The sequence below is a fragment of the Mangifera indica genome, chromosome 16, assembly GCF_011075055.1.
Source record: "Mangifera indica cultivar Alphonso chromosome 16, CATAS_Mindica_2.1, whole genome shotgun sequence".
In the NCBI taxonomy this organism is placed as follows: domain Eukaryota; kingdom Viridiplantae; phylum Streptophyta; class Magnoliopsida; order Sapindales; family Anacardiaceae; genus Mangifera; species Mangifera indica.
Window position 1 is genome coordinate 2458031 of NC_058152.1, and position 18719 is coordinate 2476749.

The 18719-nt window shown below is 33.3% G+C and overlaps 2 protein-coding genes across 2 annotated transcripts; both read right to left on the reverse strand.

Moving 5' to 3' along the window:
* Positions 1-3706: 3706 nt before the first annotated feature.
* Positions 3707-4060, reverse strand: LOC123199576 (precursor of CEP5-like). The gene has a single exon (XM_044614610.1). It carries the CDS (start codon positions 4058-4060, stop codon positions 3707-3709), a length of 354 nt encoding a protein of 117 aa, XP_044470545.1.
* Positions 4061-16146: 12086 nt separating this feature from the next.
* On the reverse strand, positions 16147-16500 carry LOC123199577 (precursor of CEP5-like). Its single transcript, XM_044614611.1, has one exon. The coding sequence runs from the start codon at positions 16498-16500 to the stop codon at positions 16147-16149; it is 354 nt and encodes a 117-aa protein (XP_044470546.1).
* Positions 16501-18719: the final 2219 nt, after the last annotated feature.

Genomic DNA, 18719 nt, shown 5'->3' on the forward strand with positions numbered 1-18719 from the left:
AAAACCCTAGAATGGCAACAATCGAAAAAATCTTCAGAAATCTGAAAAATATGAGTCGATATATCGTAAAATGGTGAAATTCGAAAAAACGAAACTGAAATTCGAATTCTAAAAGTTCAAAAACCCTAGAATGGCAACAATCGAAAAAATCTTCAGAAATCTGAAAAATGCAAGTCGATATATCATAAAACGGTGAAATTCGAAAAAACAGAACTGAAATTCGAATTCTAAAAGTTGAAATGCCCTAGAATGGCAACAATCGAAAAATTCTTCAGAAATCTGAAAAATACGAATCGATATATCGTAGAACGGTGAAATTCGAAAAAACGAAACTGAAATTCGAATTCTAAAAGTTGAAATACCATAGAATGACAATAATCGAAAAATACTTTGGAAATCTGAAAAATACGGGTCGATATATCGTAAAACGGTGAAATTCAAAAAAACGGAACTGAAATTCGAATTCTAAAAGTTGAAATACCCTAAAATGGAAACAATCGAAAAATTCTTCGAAAATTTGAAAAATATGAGATCATTATATCGTAAAATGTGTCCGGAAGGCACAAAAAACGAAAAACTTAATCTCAAATTCGAAAACTACATATTGAAAAATCTTAAAACAGAAAAAACGGATATAAAATTCGAAAACTACGCGTCGAGAAACCCTAGATGTAAAAATATCAATTTAACCCCTAAAAATTTTTTTATTACAAACAGGTTCAATATTTATCCCTTGCCCCCTTAGTAATTTTTGAATATTTACCGCCCCTACAGTTTCAATTCAACCCAACCCACTGTCACACATGGCAAATTTCAAAAATGCCCACAGTGGACCAACAATACAACCATATTCCTAATATGTTTAAAAAGCCACTAAACACCCCTAACCCACTGTCACAGTGGGTGTTCTTCATGACAGTGGGAAACACTGTTCCCACTGTCGCACAGCAGATCGCTTTAGAGGCTTTTTTCGACCAAAAATCCGTCATTTCAGCCTCCAATTTCAACATAAATCAAATCTACATAAGCTATAACATAAAACCCCTCAACAAATTCAACAAAAACACCCAAGAATCAAAACATATTAAGCATTTTACAAAATCAAAACCCTAATATTTCAAACCACAAAATCTCACTCAAATCTCAATAATATTAACAATAACTTGATTCAAAAAAGATTACGGAAGATATACTAACCTTCTTGACCATTTTCGCTCGTCGGAAAGCAAGAAAATCGACAGAAATCGGCTTCACAGTGGGACGACAGTGGGCGACGGTTTACCGTGGGAAAAAAGTCAATTTTTCTTTGGATTTGCACAGTAAAAATGGACGTTTCACAGTGGGAAATAAGAAATTTTGCCTTGTTTATATATAGGGGTAGTTTAGACATTTCACAAATGTTGGGCATTTTTGCTTTAATTTGAATTTTTTGGGCAATTTTGCTTAAGCCCCTTTACTTTTGCCTATTTTTAATAATTTCCCTTTTATTAAACACAGTAATCATTTATACCCAGTAATCTTTTAAGTAATCTATCTTCAAGGTAATCTTTCTATTTTGGTAATAAAACATTATCCAAACTAAACGCTCCCATAGAGTACAACTTGCACAATTTACATAGCAATCTAAGTCTTAATATTAGTTAATTACAATTGGTTAATAATAGTAACATGAATCAATAAGTAGTTGATTGTTTATTTGAGGAAACAAGCAACTAGATTATTTTGTATAATTAAATGATAAAAAATAATGTCTCGATATAAAATATGTTCTTGTAGAGTCAAAAAAGTAATCAAGTCAAAAGAACTATGATCACCAACCCCCACGGGGTCGACTAGGCCGACCATGCCACTTACATTTCATAAGCTTTATGTTTTCTTTTCTTTTTATTTTTTTGATCGAACAAGTCAAACCAATGATCAGGTAAATGTTAAAGTGGCTTGCCTCAACTGCCATTCATCTTCTCCCAACAATCACAATAGAAAATGAATTAAGAAGCTTCCAAAAAGGTCTTTCATGGTTGGCTACTCCAGGTTTGGAGACCCAGCGCCAACCTCCCACTCATCTTATAAACACTAAATTAATTCATTAGGTACAGAGTACAAAAATAAATTCGATTCTCATTGTTGATGTGCTTGGCTGTAGTGCACGACGTTGGTTTACTTTTAATGGTTATAAAATAAAGTTAGTTTGCTTTTGCAATTTGTTTGATTGTGACTTTTGTTGGTGGACAAAGATCTGCCATCATGCTTTCCATTTCTACTGTCCCAAATATTATAATTTTTCTACTGTATTTCTTCTGCCGTTACTGCCCAATCGCGGTCTTGCAATTATAATATTTTATTTTAGGAGTACATAATATTAATTTAAAATATAAAATAGACTAGTAAAATACGAAGAGTTCTAATAACAATAAAATTATTCTGATATATTCTGTGTACATAAATAAATAAATATAAATATATTATTATATAATTAAATAATTTTAAAAAAATAATAAAATAATATTTAATAATCTGATAATACATCAATATGTATATATATTTATATATAAAAAATATGTATACATATCATTACTCTTATGAGAATTAAGATTGTTATGAAGGATAATTAAGATGATAAGGAAAAGAAATATGTCATGACTCTTGAATTACAAAATAAATTTTACGTTATTTATTAACCAAGTGTGTCATATATATGATCAATGATGGTGATGGAGTTATTTATAATAAAACCAATCAAGTATTATTTTCAACTAGATATTAACTTCGCTACTAGCTTGCTAGTTTTTACTTTGCATTTTAGGTCTAAATTAATTTGAGGTAGTCTTCTGCTCTTGAATCTTTCACAATTATTCACAAATCTCTCTTTCGGCTGCGCAATGAAATGAAATGTTTAATGGGAACCTTCATATTGAAATATTTGCGGTTTACTTTTTCAGGAGCATTAATTTAATTACAATTCTGTACTAATTAAGATGTTTTCTTTCTCTCCGAAGATCTTGTGCAAGCGAACAATACAATCGATCTTGAACCTTGACCACATTAATAAACAGAAAATAGATTTCCTTTTGGTTTTAAACTGGTTAGGTAAACAATTGACTTGCAATTAAACAGTTGAAGAAGTGTGCAAATATGATTTCAGATTAATAATAGAAAAATCATACTAACAAGTATCAGAACTCGTGTATGAAAATGCAATGTTTTCTCAAGGTGAACAAGCACAATGGTGTCTCAGCAAAGTCTCTATTCAGATAAAGAACTTGAGGAACTGACTACATATCTCGTGTAGTCAAGGTTTGGCGAGACATAGCTTGCCTTTATGTAAATAGGAGTGCCTTGTGATTTCATTGTAGAATTGTAAAAAGTAAGGATTTTTTGAAAATAATTGGTGCAAGATGCTGAAAATCAACTGGGTGGAGAGAGGCATGCATAAAATCGTTGGAAAGATAGAAAACAAAATGTAAATAATTTGGAAGATTAAGTAGTAGTAAGAAACCCCAAATTACATTGCCTTACTGAGCATCAATACATCTTTGTACAAACAAACATCTTACAGAATACCAATTAAATTCCATTAACTGTACCTGAAGTACAATGGCTTATATGATGCAATCAATGATAATCTCAGTTAGCACAATACATAATGTTTATTTAGCGCAAATACATATTATAGCATGTAGGACAACATAACAAATGAAAAGTAGCCCTAATTTTGAATGGCATGCCCAACACCGGGGCTGTGACCTGGAGCTGTAGGCCTGAAGTCATCTGCACGTTTTGGGGGTGGAGATGGGGATTCCCCAACTGGCAAACTCGGAGCTGTAGGGGGAGACACATTATCGTTTGCAGCTGTAACAGTGGTGTTCTCGTCACCATGCAAATTACTTTTTTGCTTAGCAAGCTCCCTTGTTACTTCTTCGAGGATTTTGTTGTATATCTGAAGCTTTGGGAATTCATTTTGTCTCTCTAACTTTAAATGTCTTCCCTCGATACTTTGAATTTCTTGGCAGAAAATCAAAACGAGCACAAGACAAGCAAAGGTGTGCTTATTTTGAGCCATAGAGAGAAGCCTTATAATTAAGCTTTGACAACTGAGGAAGTAACTTGAAGGAGACGAAAAACTGAAAACTTGAATCAACTTGCTTATCGTAGAGCTATTCAAAACAAGTAGGCTACACTTAGCAAATTGCATGCCTAAACCCTTTCCTCTCCTTGGTATTTATAGAGCTAAAACAACTACATGACATGAGTATCACAATTCACATGTCCGAACTAGTGAGGAATTACTTTTTTTAATTAAAAAATAAAACAAGATATATGACTTTGATGTCATGGATGCCATGCTTAGATGCTTACATGCATGCACGAAGCATCTTATTCATACGCATGCACACTGTGTACTATGTAATTTGAATTAACAGGATCATATATATCCTGCTGTTTTTGTCAACATATACAACTTTATGATATGGTTAATAAATTACATGTTTTGAGTGCTAAGTACACGGTCAATAGGAAGTAGTGAAGATTTCGATTAACGGGCACAAATTCATACTACAATACAGTTCATTTTGAAAAATAATAACAAATAAAAAATTAAGATGCTGATACTCATAATTCATATATATTTGTTTTGTGCCAAAAGACATATTCCCACCCAAAGGTTGTTGCGAACCCAAACTAATATCCGTTAAGTATTAAAAACTTAAACTCTTATTTATAAATTGTCGAAAGTAACAAAAAAATAGTTTTAAAAATAAAATCGTCATTTAATTAGTAATATATTAAAAATAAAAAATATTATTATTTCTTTTTTAAATTAAAAAAAAGTCACATTTTCAAAATTTATGTTGAGATTTTTTGGGTGGGACTGCGTCTTTTGGACTTTCATTTGAGGTCTTTTTATAGTACTTTTCTGTTCCATTGTTGTGCCTGACTGAAAGAAAATAACATATATATATATATATATATATATATATATATAGATATTGTTAAAATAACAAAATTTATGATTATAAAACAACATAAATATTATATTATGTACTTAATAATAGAATGGGTAGTATAAAATTATGTTGAATATATATTCATATTTAAAGTACATCACAAATTGAAGTATAATTTTATAACAACACTTATAAATAACGAGTTCATTTTTCTCACATGTAGATTTTGTCCAAGAGTTAGTATGTGCCATGAGCTTGTGCAATGGTTTAGGTAAAAAGTTTGAATGCTCTTGCAGCCGCCACTTGTAGTGAGGACTTGCCGTTTTAATTTTTCTCAATAAAAATTAAACAGAAGAGTGAAGTAGTACCAAACATTTATAGAATTTAGGTGTTGTCAAATTTTTTATAACCATACAATATATTAAAAAGTCAAGATAATTGAGGTAACAGCTGGAGAATATATAATTTATTATGCATACATATTGCAATATATCGCCGATTCTAAGACTACATATAATAACATGTTGGAACATGAAGTGCACATTTATATAAAGTAGAGAGAGGAGTGTATAGACAATCGGTAAATTTAGTCCCCACAACGCACTTTGTAAAGGATTTTTCTTGAATATTCTGTTGCTCTTCTCTACTTATTCGACGAGCATAATAATATATACAAAAAGTGAATTTTATTTTATCTTCACAACTACCAACATTATATTTTACTTCTGTAGTTACAATTCAATGAACATGACCTGAATTTGGCTTTGGTTTGGATTTAGAGTAAAAATTCATGGTTTGGTTTGGGTTTGAAAATGTTTCAGTTTAGTTTGAATTAAAAAATACTTTGGTTTGATTGGAAATATTTTTAAAAGTGGTTTAGGGTTTTGGTTTTTCTAAATGATTTTTATACCAAATTAAATTGTATACATTTTTTAAGATATATAGAGGAAATAAATGTTAAAATGCCACTGGTAACACATCCTTTTATTAATAATATTATATTTTATTATTATTGTAAACTAAATTAGGTCAAACTGTAATTTTTTAGTTTTATTATATTTGATTTTAGGTTTTTCAAAACTTTTTTTTCTTAGTTTGATACGAAAAATTTTCAAAACCAAATCAAATAGGACTTTACACACTCCTACTTAATTGGCTTCCATGTCCATACATGTTGATTCTTCTGTGGCATGTTCAATTTATAATTCATATATTCAATCTCATGTACATCTAGCTTAATTAATAATTGTAGAAAGTATTTATACTTTCAAGATGCTCTGATGGTTTAGATTTCTCATATTAGTATATCCATAAACTGCCCCAAATGGTCAGTTTTTCTATTTATATATATTTGAATTTATATATATACTTTAGTAAACAGTGAAAATCCTTCCAAATATGATGTCCCGCGTCAACAATAATTCTATGCTGTTATTTTCTTTTCCGATTTATGGATGTAGATTATTATTATATAAAGCTAAAACTTTTGAATTAATATTAAGACGCTCATTATTTCCCCTTTTTCATTGATGTTATGGCTTTTAGATTTCGAGATTTTCTATCGGTATATAACTATATATAGACAATGATGAAAAGACTTTCTTTTATTTGCATATAACATATAGAGCGGCGGCTGAGTCCACGGAAAGACTTCCTATTATACATAAACAAACCAACCTGTACATGGACATTCTAATATTTATGCATCAAACAGAAATTGTACGTGCCAACTTAACACGCGGATTCAAAGACCAAAGGGAATACAGTTTTGAAGGATAAGTAGCCCTAGTTTTGAATGGCATGCCCAACACGGGGGCTGTTACCTGGAGCTGTAGGCCTGAAGTCATCTGCATGGTTTGGGGGTGGACTAACGGTTGTGTTCTCGTCACCTTTGACTCTGGAGTTAACTTCTTCTTCCTCTTCTTTTGCATGTTTATGGCCAACACCAGGACTGTTTCCTGGTGCTGTTGGTCGAAAATCATCTGTGTCTGTTGGTCGAAAATCTTCTTCTTCTTTTGCACGTTTATGGCCAGCACCAGGACTGTTTCCTGGTGTTGTTGGTCGAAAATCATCTGTGTTTGTTGGTAGAAAATCTTCTTCTTCCTCTTGTTTTGCATGTTTATGGCCAACACCAGGACTGTTTCCTGGTGCTGTTGGTCGAAAATCATCTGTGTCTGGTGCCGCTGATTCACCAAAACGCATGGGTGGGTATATTTTTTTTTTACCTGTCACACTCACAGTGTTTTCAGCAGTAGGAACGTCAACACTCGGTTTTGTTGACGGAGAGTCTCCTTTGAGCTCTCCAGAATTCTGGTGCAAATTGATGTTTTTGCTGCCATGCTTCGCTGTTTCTTCGTTCTCCATGAACTTTAACTGTCTCCCTTCAGCCCAAAGAATTGCTTGGCTGCAGGCAATTAAAGCTATAAGGATAACACATTTGTCCATGGATCGGTTATCCTCCATCTTTAACGATAGAATTATGAGAGCTCACTGAAGAAGGAAGAGCTATAAGGAGGTGTGATAACAAGCTCTTGTCCCTTTAAGGTATTTATAGGCGTAAATTGCATACACTGTGAAGATCCTAAACCCTAATAATCATTTCATAAATAATAAATTTAAAAAATTAAACAGGTTGACCCGAGGTGTCAATACCAATTTCGACGGTTTATATGAATTGGATCTTTTAAAGGTCTCTCACCATAATTTGCATGCTAATATATTCTTCTTATATTTTATCTTCTACTTATAGCTACATCATTCCTTAACAATCATTTGAAACAGCAGTGGCCAACTTAAAATTTTTTTACAAGCCAAGATCTTGACCTCTCAATGAACACCACCGAAGTGCACAAAAAGTCAGGGATTTGCTGTTAAGACGTGATTCAAAGGATTGGGCGGATTTTATGCTTAGTTGTTTACAGTTTGTTTCAGTCAATTACATAGTGGGTGTTGTTGCTGCTAATAATCTGGTAGTGGCTGTAGTGGACCTTTGTTAGTGACGGAGTGTTCCGAAAGTCTTGGTTTATTGTTTTAAGCTTTTATATATATATATAGGCAGTTCACGTTTTTAGTTCAAGAATGTACCAGCTATTTTATTAATAAAAGCATCTGCTTCTTTTTATTGCTGCCTGCATTATTCCTGTTTTATTACTCTGTTTAATTTTATTTCCAACAAATTTGGTATCAGAGCAGGTTTGGTCTTTTGGGCAAAAGAGTAAAAATACGTGAGGCTTGGCTCTATTAGGCATTTGAGTTTGAAGAGTGATATAGAGAGATTAATGGCGGCAGCTGGGTTTTCTTCCTCTCAATCGCTTATACCGATTTTCAATGGTGAGAAGTATGACTGGTGGAGCATTAAGATAAAGACATTGCTCAGATCGCAGGGGCTGTGGGACTTGGTGGAGTATGGGTTCATTGATATATTAGAACCCAATGAAGAAGAGGAGGAACGTCTGAAAGAAATCAAAGAGATAAAGCACTGTTCATTATCCAGCAAGCAGTCCATGAGACTATTTTCTCACGGATTGCAGCGGCAACCACATCAAAGGAAGCATGGTCAATTCTGCAAAAGGAATTCCAAGGTGGTTCAAAAGTCATAGTAGTGAGATTGCAATCACTACGACGTGAATTTGAAACTTTGGTTATGAAGAATGATGAATCAATTGCTGATTTTTTGTCAAGAGCAATGGCAATAGTCAGTCAAATGCGCTCCTACGGTGAGCGAATTTCAGATGAGACGATCGTTGCAAAAGTATTGAGAAGCTTGACTCCAAAATTTGACCATGTGGTAGCTGCTATAGAAGAAGCTAAAGATTTGACAATTCTTTCCATTGATGAATTGATGGGATCTCTTCAAGCTCATGAGTCAAGAATCAATAGATCACTTGAAAAGAAAGAAGAGAAGGCATTTCAAGTGAAGGAGACAACCACCAAATATGGAGAAAATGACTATTCAGCAAGCAGAGGTCGAGGAAGAGGCGGATATCGTGGTCGTGGTCGTGGTCGCTTTAACGGCAGAGGCAGAGGATGGAATGAAGGGCAAAGACAGTCCAATGAGCAAGGAAACACAAAGCGTGACATTCAATGTTATCATTGCAAGGGATATGGGCATATAAAAGCTGATTGTTGGTACAAAAATCAGAAGATGAATTTTGCAGCAGAAAATGAAGAAGAAAATAATCTTTTTATGGCTTGTATTGATACTGACTATAAACCAAGTGATTTGTGGTTTGTAGACAGCGGTTGTTCGAACCATATGACAGGCACCAAATCTCTGTTCCAGGAGCTTGATGAGACGCAAAGGATAAAGGTGCAGCTTGGCAACAAAAAGGAGATGCAAGTTGCAGGAAAAGGCACGGTAGGAGTTGACACTAGCCATGGCAAAGTAAAAGTGTTAAACAACGTTCAATTTGTACCTGATTTGGGATACAATTTATTGAGTGTTGGACAATTGATAGCAGGTGGATATTCTGTTTTATTTGATGACAATACATGTGTCATTAAAAATAAGAAATCAGGCCAAAAGGTTCAGATCAGCATGACTTCAAACAAGATGTTCCCATTAGATGTTTCTAACATGGAGAATTTTGCTCTCGCTGCAAGTGCAAAGGATGACTCAAAGCTATGGCATTTGAGGTATGGGCATCTCAATATTAAGGGCCTGAAATTGTTAAGTGATAAAGGTATGGTTCACGGACTACCGAAAATTGGCTCAATTAATTTATGTGAAGGGTGCATTTATGGAAAACAAACCAGGAAGTCATTTCCTATTGGAAAAGCTTGGAGAGCTTCAAAATGTCTAGAATTAATTCATGCAGATTTATGTGGGCCTATGCAAACTGAGTCCTTGGGTGGGAGTCGTTATTTCTTGCTATTTACTGATGATTTTAGTCGCATGAGTTGGGTTTATTTTTTGGAAAGCAAGTCAGAAACTTTTGAAAAGTTCCAAAAATTTAAGGTTATGGTGGAAAAGCAAAGTGACTGTCACATCGAAGTTCTTCGCACAGATAGAGGTGGAGAGTTCATGTCCAAAGAATTTAATTTGTTTTGTGAAGAAAATGGCATCCATAGGGAGTTAACAACTCCATACACTCCAGAGCAAAATGGTGTCGCTGAGCGAAAAAATCGAACCATTGTGGAGATGGCAAGAAGCATGTTACAAACAAGGGGACTTTCAAACCACTTTTGGGCAGAAGCTGTAGCAACATCTGTCTATGTGCTGAATCTCTCACCAACAAGGGCTGTCATGAATCAAACTCCATATGAAGCTTGGCGTAGAAGGAGACCAACTGTAAGTCATTTACGAGTCTTTGGGTGTGTTGCTTATGCTTTGATAAATTCTCAAGTTCGTCAAAAGCTTGATGAAAAATCTGAAAAATGCATTTTTATTGGTTATTGTACTCAATCCAAAGCATATAGATTGTATAACCCTCTTAGTGGCAAGATTTCAATTAGTAGGGATGTAGTATTTGATGAAAATGCAAGCTGGGATTGGAGTAAAGAACAAGTACAACAATAGATTCCTATGTCTGTTGAAATCTCTTCAGATAAAAGACAAGAACCAATTCCTACAAATACACTCGCTACGGCATCAGCAAGCTCATCAACTTTAGCAACACCAAACAGAAATTTTCCATCCACAACTCTTGAAGAGTCTTCAGATGAGACACCACCAAGGAAGAATAGATCTTTGACTGATATATATGCATCTTGTCAGTTTGCTCTTACTGTTTCAGATCCTATAAATTATGAAGAAGCAGCTGAAAAAGAAGAGTGGCAGAAAGCAATGGTGGAAGAGATGAACGCTATTGAAAAAAACAAAACATGGGAGATGGTTGACTTACCGGAAGGCAAAAATGCAATTGGTTTGAAGTGGGTGTTCAAGACAAAATTTGCTGCAGATGGAAGTATACAAAAACACAAAGCTCGTCTTGTGGCGAAAGGATATGCGCAACAATATGGTGTTGATTTCGAAGAAACCTTCTCTCCGGTAGCTCGATTTGAAACGGTAAGACTTGTTCTAGCTTTGGCTGCACAACTACAATGGCCTGTTTATCAATTTGATGTCAAGTCGGCATTCCTTAATGGAGATTTACAAGAAGAGGTCTATGTAGCACAGCCTGAAGGTTTCATAAAGGAGGGCAATGAAACAAAGGTGTACAAGTTGAAAAAGGCGTTATATGGATTGAAGCAGGCTCCACGAGCTTGGTATAGCAAGATCGATGGATATTTTCAAAAAGAGGAGTACATGAGAAGTGAGAATGAGCCCACCTTGTATGTGAAAAAGGAAGGTAAAAATGATTTCATCATTGTTTGTCTTTATGTTGATGATATCATTTACACTAGTTCCTCTCGTTCTCTTGTGGATGAGTTTAAGTCTCAAATGATGAATAAATTTGAGATGTCGGATATGGGTTTATTGCATTATTTCCTTGGCCTTGAAGTCTATCAAGCTGAAGATGGAATTTTTATTTCACAAAGGAAATATGCCAGGGACCTCCTCAGCAAATTTGGCATGCTTAATTGCAAGCCTGCAGCTACACCCATGAATATTAATGAAAAATTGCAGCATGAAGATGGAGTAGAAATGGCAGATGTTAGGAAATTCAGAAGCTTGGTTGGAGGCTTGATTTATTTAACGCACACCCGACCCGATATTGCATTTCCTGTTGGTGTTATTTCTAGGTTTATGCATCAACCTTCCAAGGTTCATTATGGAGCAGCAAAGCGGGTCTTGCGTTATATTGCTGGAACTATGGAGTATGGAATTTGGTACTTTAAAGCTTTCAATTTCAGATTATGCGGGTTCACGGATAGTGATTGGGCAAGTTCGTTGAATGATCGACGAAGCATTTCGGCTAATGTTTTCACTCTAGGATCAGGAGTGATCACTTGGAGCTCAAAGAAGCAAGCAACGGTGGCGTTGTCGACCTCCGAAGCTGAGTATGTGGCAGCAACTTCAGCAGCTTGTCAAGCCATTTGGCTAAGGAGAGTGTTGGCTGAACTTCAACAAGAACAAGAAGGACCAACAGACATATTTTGTGACAACAAAGCAACGATCTCCATGACAAAGAATCCAACATTTCACAGCAGAACAAAGCATATCGAGCTACGTCACCATTTCATTCGTGACCTCGTTGCAAAGGAGAAGATAGTCATGAAGTACTGTAGCACCGACGAGCAATTGGCGGACATACTTACGAAGGCCTTATCACAGGAGAAATTCTGCTACTTCAGAAGATTGCTTGGTGTATGCAACTTTGAATCAAGGGGGAGTGTTAAGACGTGATTCAAAGGATTGGGCGGATTTTATGCTTAGTTGTTTACAGTTTGTTTCAGTCAATTACATAGTGGGTGTTGTTGCTGCTAATAATCTGGTAGTGGCTGTAGTGGACCTTTGTTAGTGACGGAGTGTTCCGAAAGTCTTGGTTTATTGTTTTAAGCTTTTATATATATATAGGCAGTTCACGTTTTTAGTTCAAGAATGTACCAGCTATTTTATTAATAAAAGCATCTGCTTCTTTTTATTGCTGCCTGCATTATTCCTGTTTTATTACTCTGTTTAATTTTATTTCCAACATTTGCCTGTACTATCCACTCGCAAATTTATAATATTCTATTTGATGTTTCGTGTGCAAGTTAAATAATTCTTCTGGTCAACAAATTCAAGTGAAACCTATCTATCCTCAAAACTGTTCGAAATTTTATTATTTATGGTCTGTTACATACCATCAATTGCACTGAATAATTACTTACCGCTGAAAGGTACAGTGTAAATCACAAATAATTTTCTTCAACATTCTTAATTAATATATAAAAACTTATTTTACATAGAATAATTAATATCTATAAACATATTTTTACAATAATTGCTTAAAAGCATTAAAAGTACTTGGCAGTATATAAATATTTATATTCACATTTGTTTTTTGTGTGCACATGATCGGATCTTATGTGAACATCTGACTATTGCTTTTCATTTAAGTACATATGACAACTTTTGCCTGAGTTCAATTTTGTTGTTTGTTGTCCAGATTTACCGTTATGATTCTATAAATGTGTCACTCTTTGATTCATCCTTATTAAGTATTTAATTTTACCTTCTTTTGTGAGATGATTGACTTAAATTTCTTTGATTTTGACACTAATTTTTAGAGCCCTATTTGTTCAGGTTAATCTTATTTTGTGTAGCGAAGTATTGTGTTTCGTTTCTCTGTTTTTCTGAAATTTGTCTTGAGGTTTCTTTATTTGTTCAGATCATGGGATACGAATCTGTGACTGAAACTTGAAAGGATTTTGAGACAAGGAGCTAAAGGGATTTCAGCTTGAATGTTCAAAGAGAGTTTGGACAACTGAGTGGAATACAGTATTTTATATTTACTTTGTATGTTAATTTCATCTTTGTATCTGGTAGTTGGGTGTATTGCTTAGTAATTTGGGTTTAGAATTTATGGGTTTTGTGTTAAAATGTTTTTCTTATCTCAAATTGGTTGCACAAGTTTGTTTAAGTTTTTTTTTGTAAATATTGAATGAAAAATCATACATGAGAACTGCGGATTTTCAGTTCGTTAGTGGATATGACTTGTCCGGAAACTGGGCTTTATGGGTCCGTCGACAATCTTCAACGAATTTGGAAAAAAATGAAGATATGAAAAAAAATATAAAAGCACTTGGAGCGACATGTAATTTGTTTAAATAATTAGTTGTGTAATAAATATGATTCCTATAATATCATATATAAAACGACAAAAAAAATTGTTTTTAACTGTTAAAACTAACATTTGATTTTAACAGATAATGAAAAAAAAGAGTTTTCTCAACTTAAAAAAATGAGAAATGATCATTTCGTCAAAGATAAGTGGGAAATATTCATTGAGCCTCATAGAAGTTATATGCTACTAGTGCTGTTCGAGAGCATTTCTCATTTTTTATTTAGTCGATATCACATTAGAGGAATAGGAGGTTTTGGGACCCAAAACCTTAATAAGATCAACCTCTATAAAAATTTCGTCTTTAATAATATTGCACAGCTTCACCTTACAAACACTTTGATCTGTTAATTATAATGATGCCACAAATCTGTCTAGTGCGTTTGAGTATTAACTTTTTTCAATCTATACTGATAAAATCACTTGATTTCTATATTATTTTCTGAAGCAAAATATATTAGCAATATTTTTTTATAAAAGATTTCTTTAAAAAATGTTACTTATATATTGCTTTTGCAAAAAGATTTTGCTGAAAGTATTTCCATGGAAAGATTTTGCTTAAAAATGAGCACATGCCAGCTGCCTTTTAGTGAATATTCTTTTGAGCTATTCTTCATTCTTTCCCTATTGCTGACTTCTAGTAATTAGATTAGATCTACACAATATTTTACGTAACAATAAAAGCACTATAGACTTGGTGCAAAAATACATTTCAAATAAAGAAAGATTTTGTATTCGCCGCCCCAATGGATACTCTTTTTGACAGTAATGTATGGTTTGTATAACAGCCGTAATTTGACTGAATATCAATTTTCATGACTAATGATAAAATTATGAATCTTGCATTTCTTATAGTTCTGAACTTGAACGTTTCCTATAATTGAAAGACAAAAAATAATGTCTCGATAAAATGAATGTTCTTGTAGAATCAAAAAAGTAAAAAGAACAACAGCGCTGTAGAGTAATTACAACCCCCATGGGTCGAGTGGGTTGACTATGCCACTCACATTCACAAGCTTGCAAATATTTCCTCGTGTGTTCATGGTTGGCTCCTCGAGGTTTGGAACCCCAGCGCCTCCCTCCCACTAATCTTATAAACAATAAAAATTAATTAATTAGATCCAGAGTACAAAAATAAATAGGACTCTCATTGTTGACTTTCTGGGATGTAGTGCACGAGGTTGGTTTATATTTAATGGCTATAAACTAAAGTTAGTTTGCTTATGCTATTTGTTTGATATAGCGACTTTTGTTGGCCGACAAAGATCCGCCTCATGCTCGGAATTCCAACTGTCCATTATATTATAATTTTTTTACTGTATTTCTTCTGCCATTACTGCCCAATCGCGGTCTTGTAATCATAATATTTTATTTTAGGAGTCCATAATACTAATTTGGAATATTACATAGATTGGCAAAATATGAAGTGTTCTGGCAAGATTCTAACGAAGAATAATCAAGATAAAAAGGAGAAGTAATATGTCATGATTCATGAATTACAACATAATTTTTACGTAATTTATTAACCAAGTGTGTAAATTTACGAGTAATGATGGTGATGGAGTTATTTATAATAGAATCAATCAAGTATTTTTTTTCAGTCCCTAACATAAAAAATTGTAGATGAACGACTAGTAAACAGTAATACTAGTATTATTTTCAACTAGATATTAACTTAATTAGCTACTACTAGCTATAGTTATTACTCCGCTTTTTAGGTCTAAATTAATTTGAGGCTGTCTTCCTCTCTTGAATCTTTCACTACTATTCACAAATCTCTCTTTCGGCTGCCCAATGAAATGAAATGGTTAATGGAATCCTTCATATTGAAATATTTGCAATTTATTTTTTAAGAGCATTCATGTAGTATAAATTTTGAAGGTGGTAATACTATATATCTTGCAATTAGACAGTTCAAAGTGCGCAAATATGATTACAGATTAATTAATAGAAAAATGTTACTAACAAGTGTAAAAACTCGTATATGAAAAAGCCAATGTTTTCTCAAGGTGTACAAGTAAACCGGCGTCTCAGCAAAGTCTACATCAAAATTCAACACATAACGAACTGACTATACATCGCGTGTATTAGCGAGGTATAACTTGTCTTTATGTAAATGGGAGTGCAATGTGATTTCATTGTAGAACTGAAAGTTATCAGTGAAGAGTGTGGATCCTTTGACCGCAATTGGTGCAAGATTCTGATAATTTGGAAGGTAAAGAAGTAGTAAGAAACCCCAAATTACGTTGCCTTAATGAGAATCAAGACATCTTTATACAAACAAACATCTTATAGAATAACAATTAAATTACATGAACTATACCTGAAATACGATAGTTTATATGATGCAATAAATGAAAACTCAGTTACCACAATACATAATGTTTATTTTAGTTTTCAGACAAGACGAGGACCTGAAAAATTCAGCAACACCATAGTAGCGCAAATACATATAATAGCATGAGGAATACATAAACAAATGAAAAGTAGCCCTAGTTTTGAATGGCATGCCCAACACCGGGGCTGCGACCTGGAGCCGTGGGCCTGAAGTCATCTGCATGTTTTGGGGGTGGAGGTGGGGATTCCCCAACTGCCACACTCGGAGCTGTAGGGGGAGACACATCAGGGTTTGCAGCCGTAACGGTGGTGTTTTCGTCACCATGCAAGTTGTTTTTTTGCTCAACAAGCTTCCTTGTTTCTTCTTCGAGGATTTTGTTGTAAATTTGAAGCTTTGGGAGTTCATTTTGTCTCACTAACTTTAAATGTCTTCCCTCGATACTTTGAATCTCTTGGCAGACAATCAGGACGAGGACAAGACAAGCAAAGTTTAGCTTGATTTGAGCCATAGAGAGAAGCCCTAGAGATAAGCTTTAACAACTGAGCAAGTAACTTGAAGGAGACAAAAACCTGAAAACTTGAACCAACTAGAGCTATTCAGAACAAATAGGCCACACTTAGCAAATTGCATGCCTAAACCCTTTCCTCTCCTCGGTATTTATAGAGCTGAAATAACCAAATGACAGGAGTATCACCATTCACAGGTCCTAAATAGTGGAGAATTCTTTTTGTAAAACGGTTGGGTGTGAAGTTTCCCTGCACATGCAGCCGCCACTTGTGAGGACTTGCCGTATTTAATTTTTTTTCTCAACAAAAAGCAAACTGAAGAGGGAAGTAGTACAAAACATTTATACATTTGAGGTGTTGTCGAATTTTTACAACCATACAATATATTAAAAGGTTAAGATAATTAGGGTAACAACTGGAGAATATACAATTTATCATGCATGTATTGTAATACAGTGCCGATTCTAAGACTATATATAATAACATGTTGCAACGTGAAGTGCACATTTAGATTAAGTAAAGAGAGGAGTGTATAAACAATCGGTAAATTTAGTCCCAACAATGCACTTTATAAAGGTCTTTTCTTAACTATTCTGTTGCTCCTCTCTGCTTATGTAAAAATAAAAAAAAGTTCTGACAGTGTTCAACTTGTAAGATAATTCTACATCAAATATAATATAATTAATATGCAAGATAATGTATATATTATAACATGCTGAATCAAATTTTTTTAAGTTCACATGAATGTTTTATGTGTTATGCTTTCTGAACAAGTGGCTTTATTGAAGTTTACTACATCACAATGACTACTTTTTAGCTCTTAAACCTTTTTGAATAACGACTTTCAATGTTTAAAACTGTTGAGTTAGAATTTTATAAAAAAGACTCAATTAAAAAATAATAAGTTATTAGATTTCATCAAAGATACAATAAATCTCAAAGTCTACAATGATGTCATTTATCTAAATCATAGCCTATAAAATATATTAGGTTTATTCTTAAGATTATTTTTATATTCTCCCACTGCCACGATATTAACTATTTTTATTTTATTTTATTTTAAAGATTTTTTTTTACTATGAGCTAACCAACATTTAAACTTTAAAGGAACCACTGATTTGAAAAAAAAGTAGTCTAAAGATAACACTACAATAATCAATTCAATCAATATGATTTACCAACAATAAAGCAAGACATTCTTAATTTTTTAATTGACATAAGATCATTTATTATCACTATTAACTAATAACCAAATTAACACAGATTAATGATTTATGAGTTACGATATAAATAGCACCTAATCAAGTCATCCCGAACAGTGTTATTTCTTTATCGATTTCCCTTATGATTTCCATTATTTTTCATGTTTTAGAGAAAAACAAAAGAAATCTCAATTTCACAATAACCTTTATTTGTTGCGGAGAGACAAGGGAAATCACATAGCTATTAATGAAGCTAGTATATTTCAATAATTCTCTCAAATTATTACAACACATAATGTCATACTCAAGATATATAAAACATAAGTCTTGTTGTATTATAACCTTATATATGCGATAATACACATAAATAATTATATCAATATGATTATGATTAATCATCCATTAACTTAAATAAAAACAAAAACATTAAGTCCACAACTTATAATATAAAACTTCCACTAACTCTAAATATTTAAAGACCAAAAATACTCTCATGTTTTCAATATAACCTTGAAGTTTACAAACCTTAATCATTTGGTTTAGGGATTATCTTACATCAACTTTGTATTCATATAGTTTATCATAATATCTCCCTCTTTTGTGAGGTTTTTGACTGTAAAATATTTTATTTGGATGTCTCAATGTATTAATGGTCTTGTTGTTCTTAGTGAAAAACACAAATGCACTGTTATCATAGTAGATCATAAGTTTTACCTAAAAATAAAATTGATTATAAGTAGTTTAAAGATGTAATCTTTCAATTACACACCTTAAGAAGCCATCTCATAGCAAACTACAATTCAATGTACATGGTTGAGAAGGCTACAAATGACTAATCACTTTTCTAGAAAATGACCTCTTTATCGAGTATAAAAATATATCTAAAAATGGATTTAATTTCATCTTTACAACCATCAATATTTGATCTTTTGTAAGTAGTTTATTACCTCCTTAATTACAACCCAATGAAAAAGACCTGAATTTGAGAGGTTTGGTTTGGATTTGGGTTCAAAATTCAT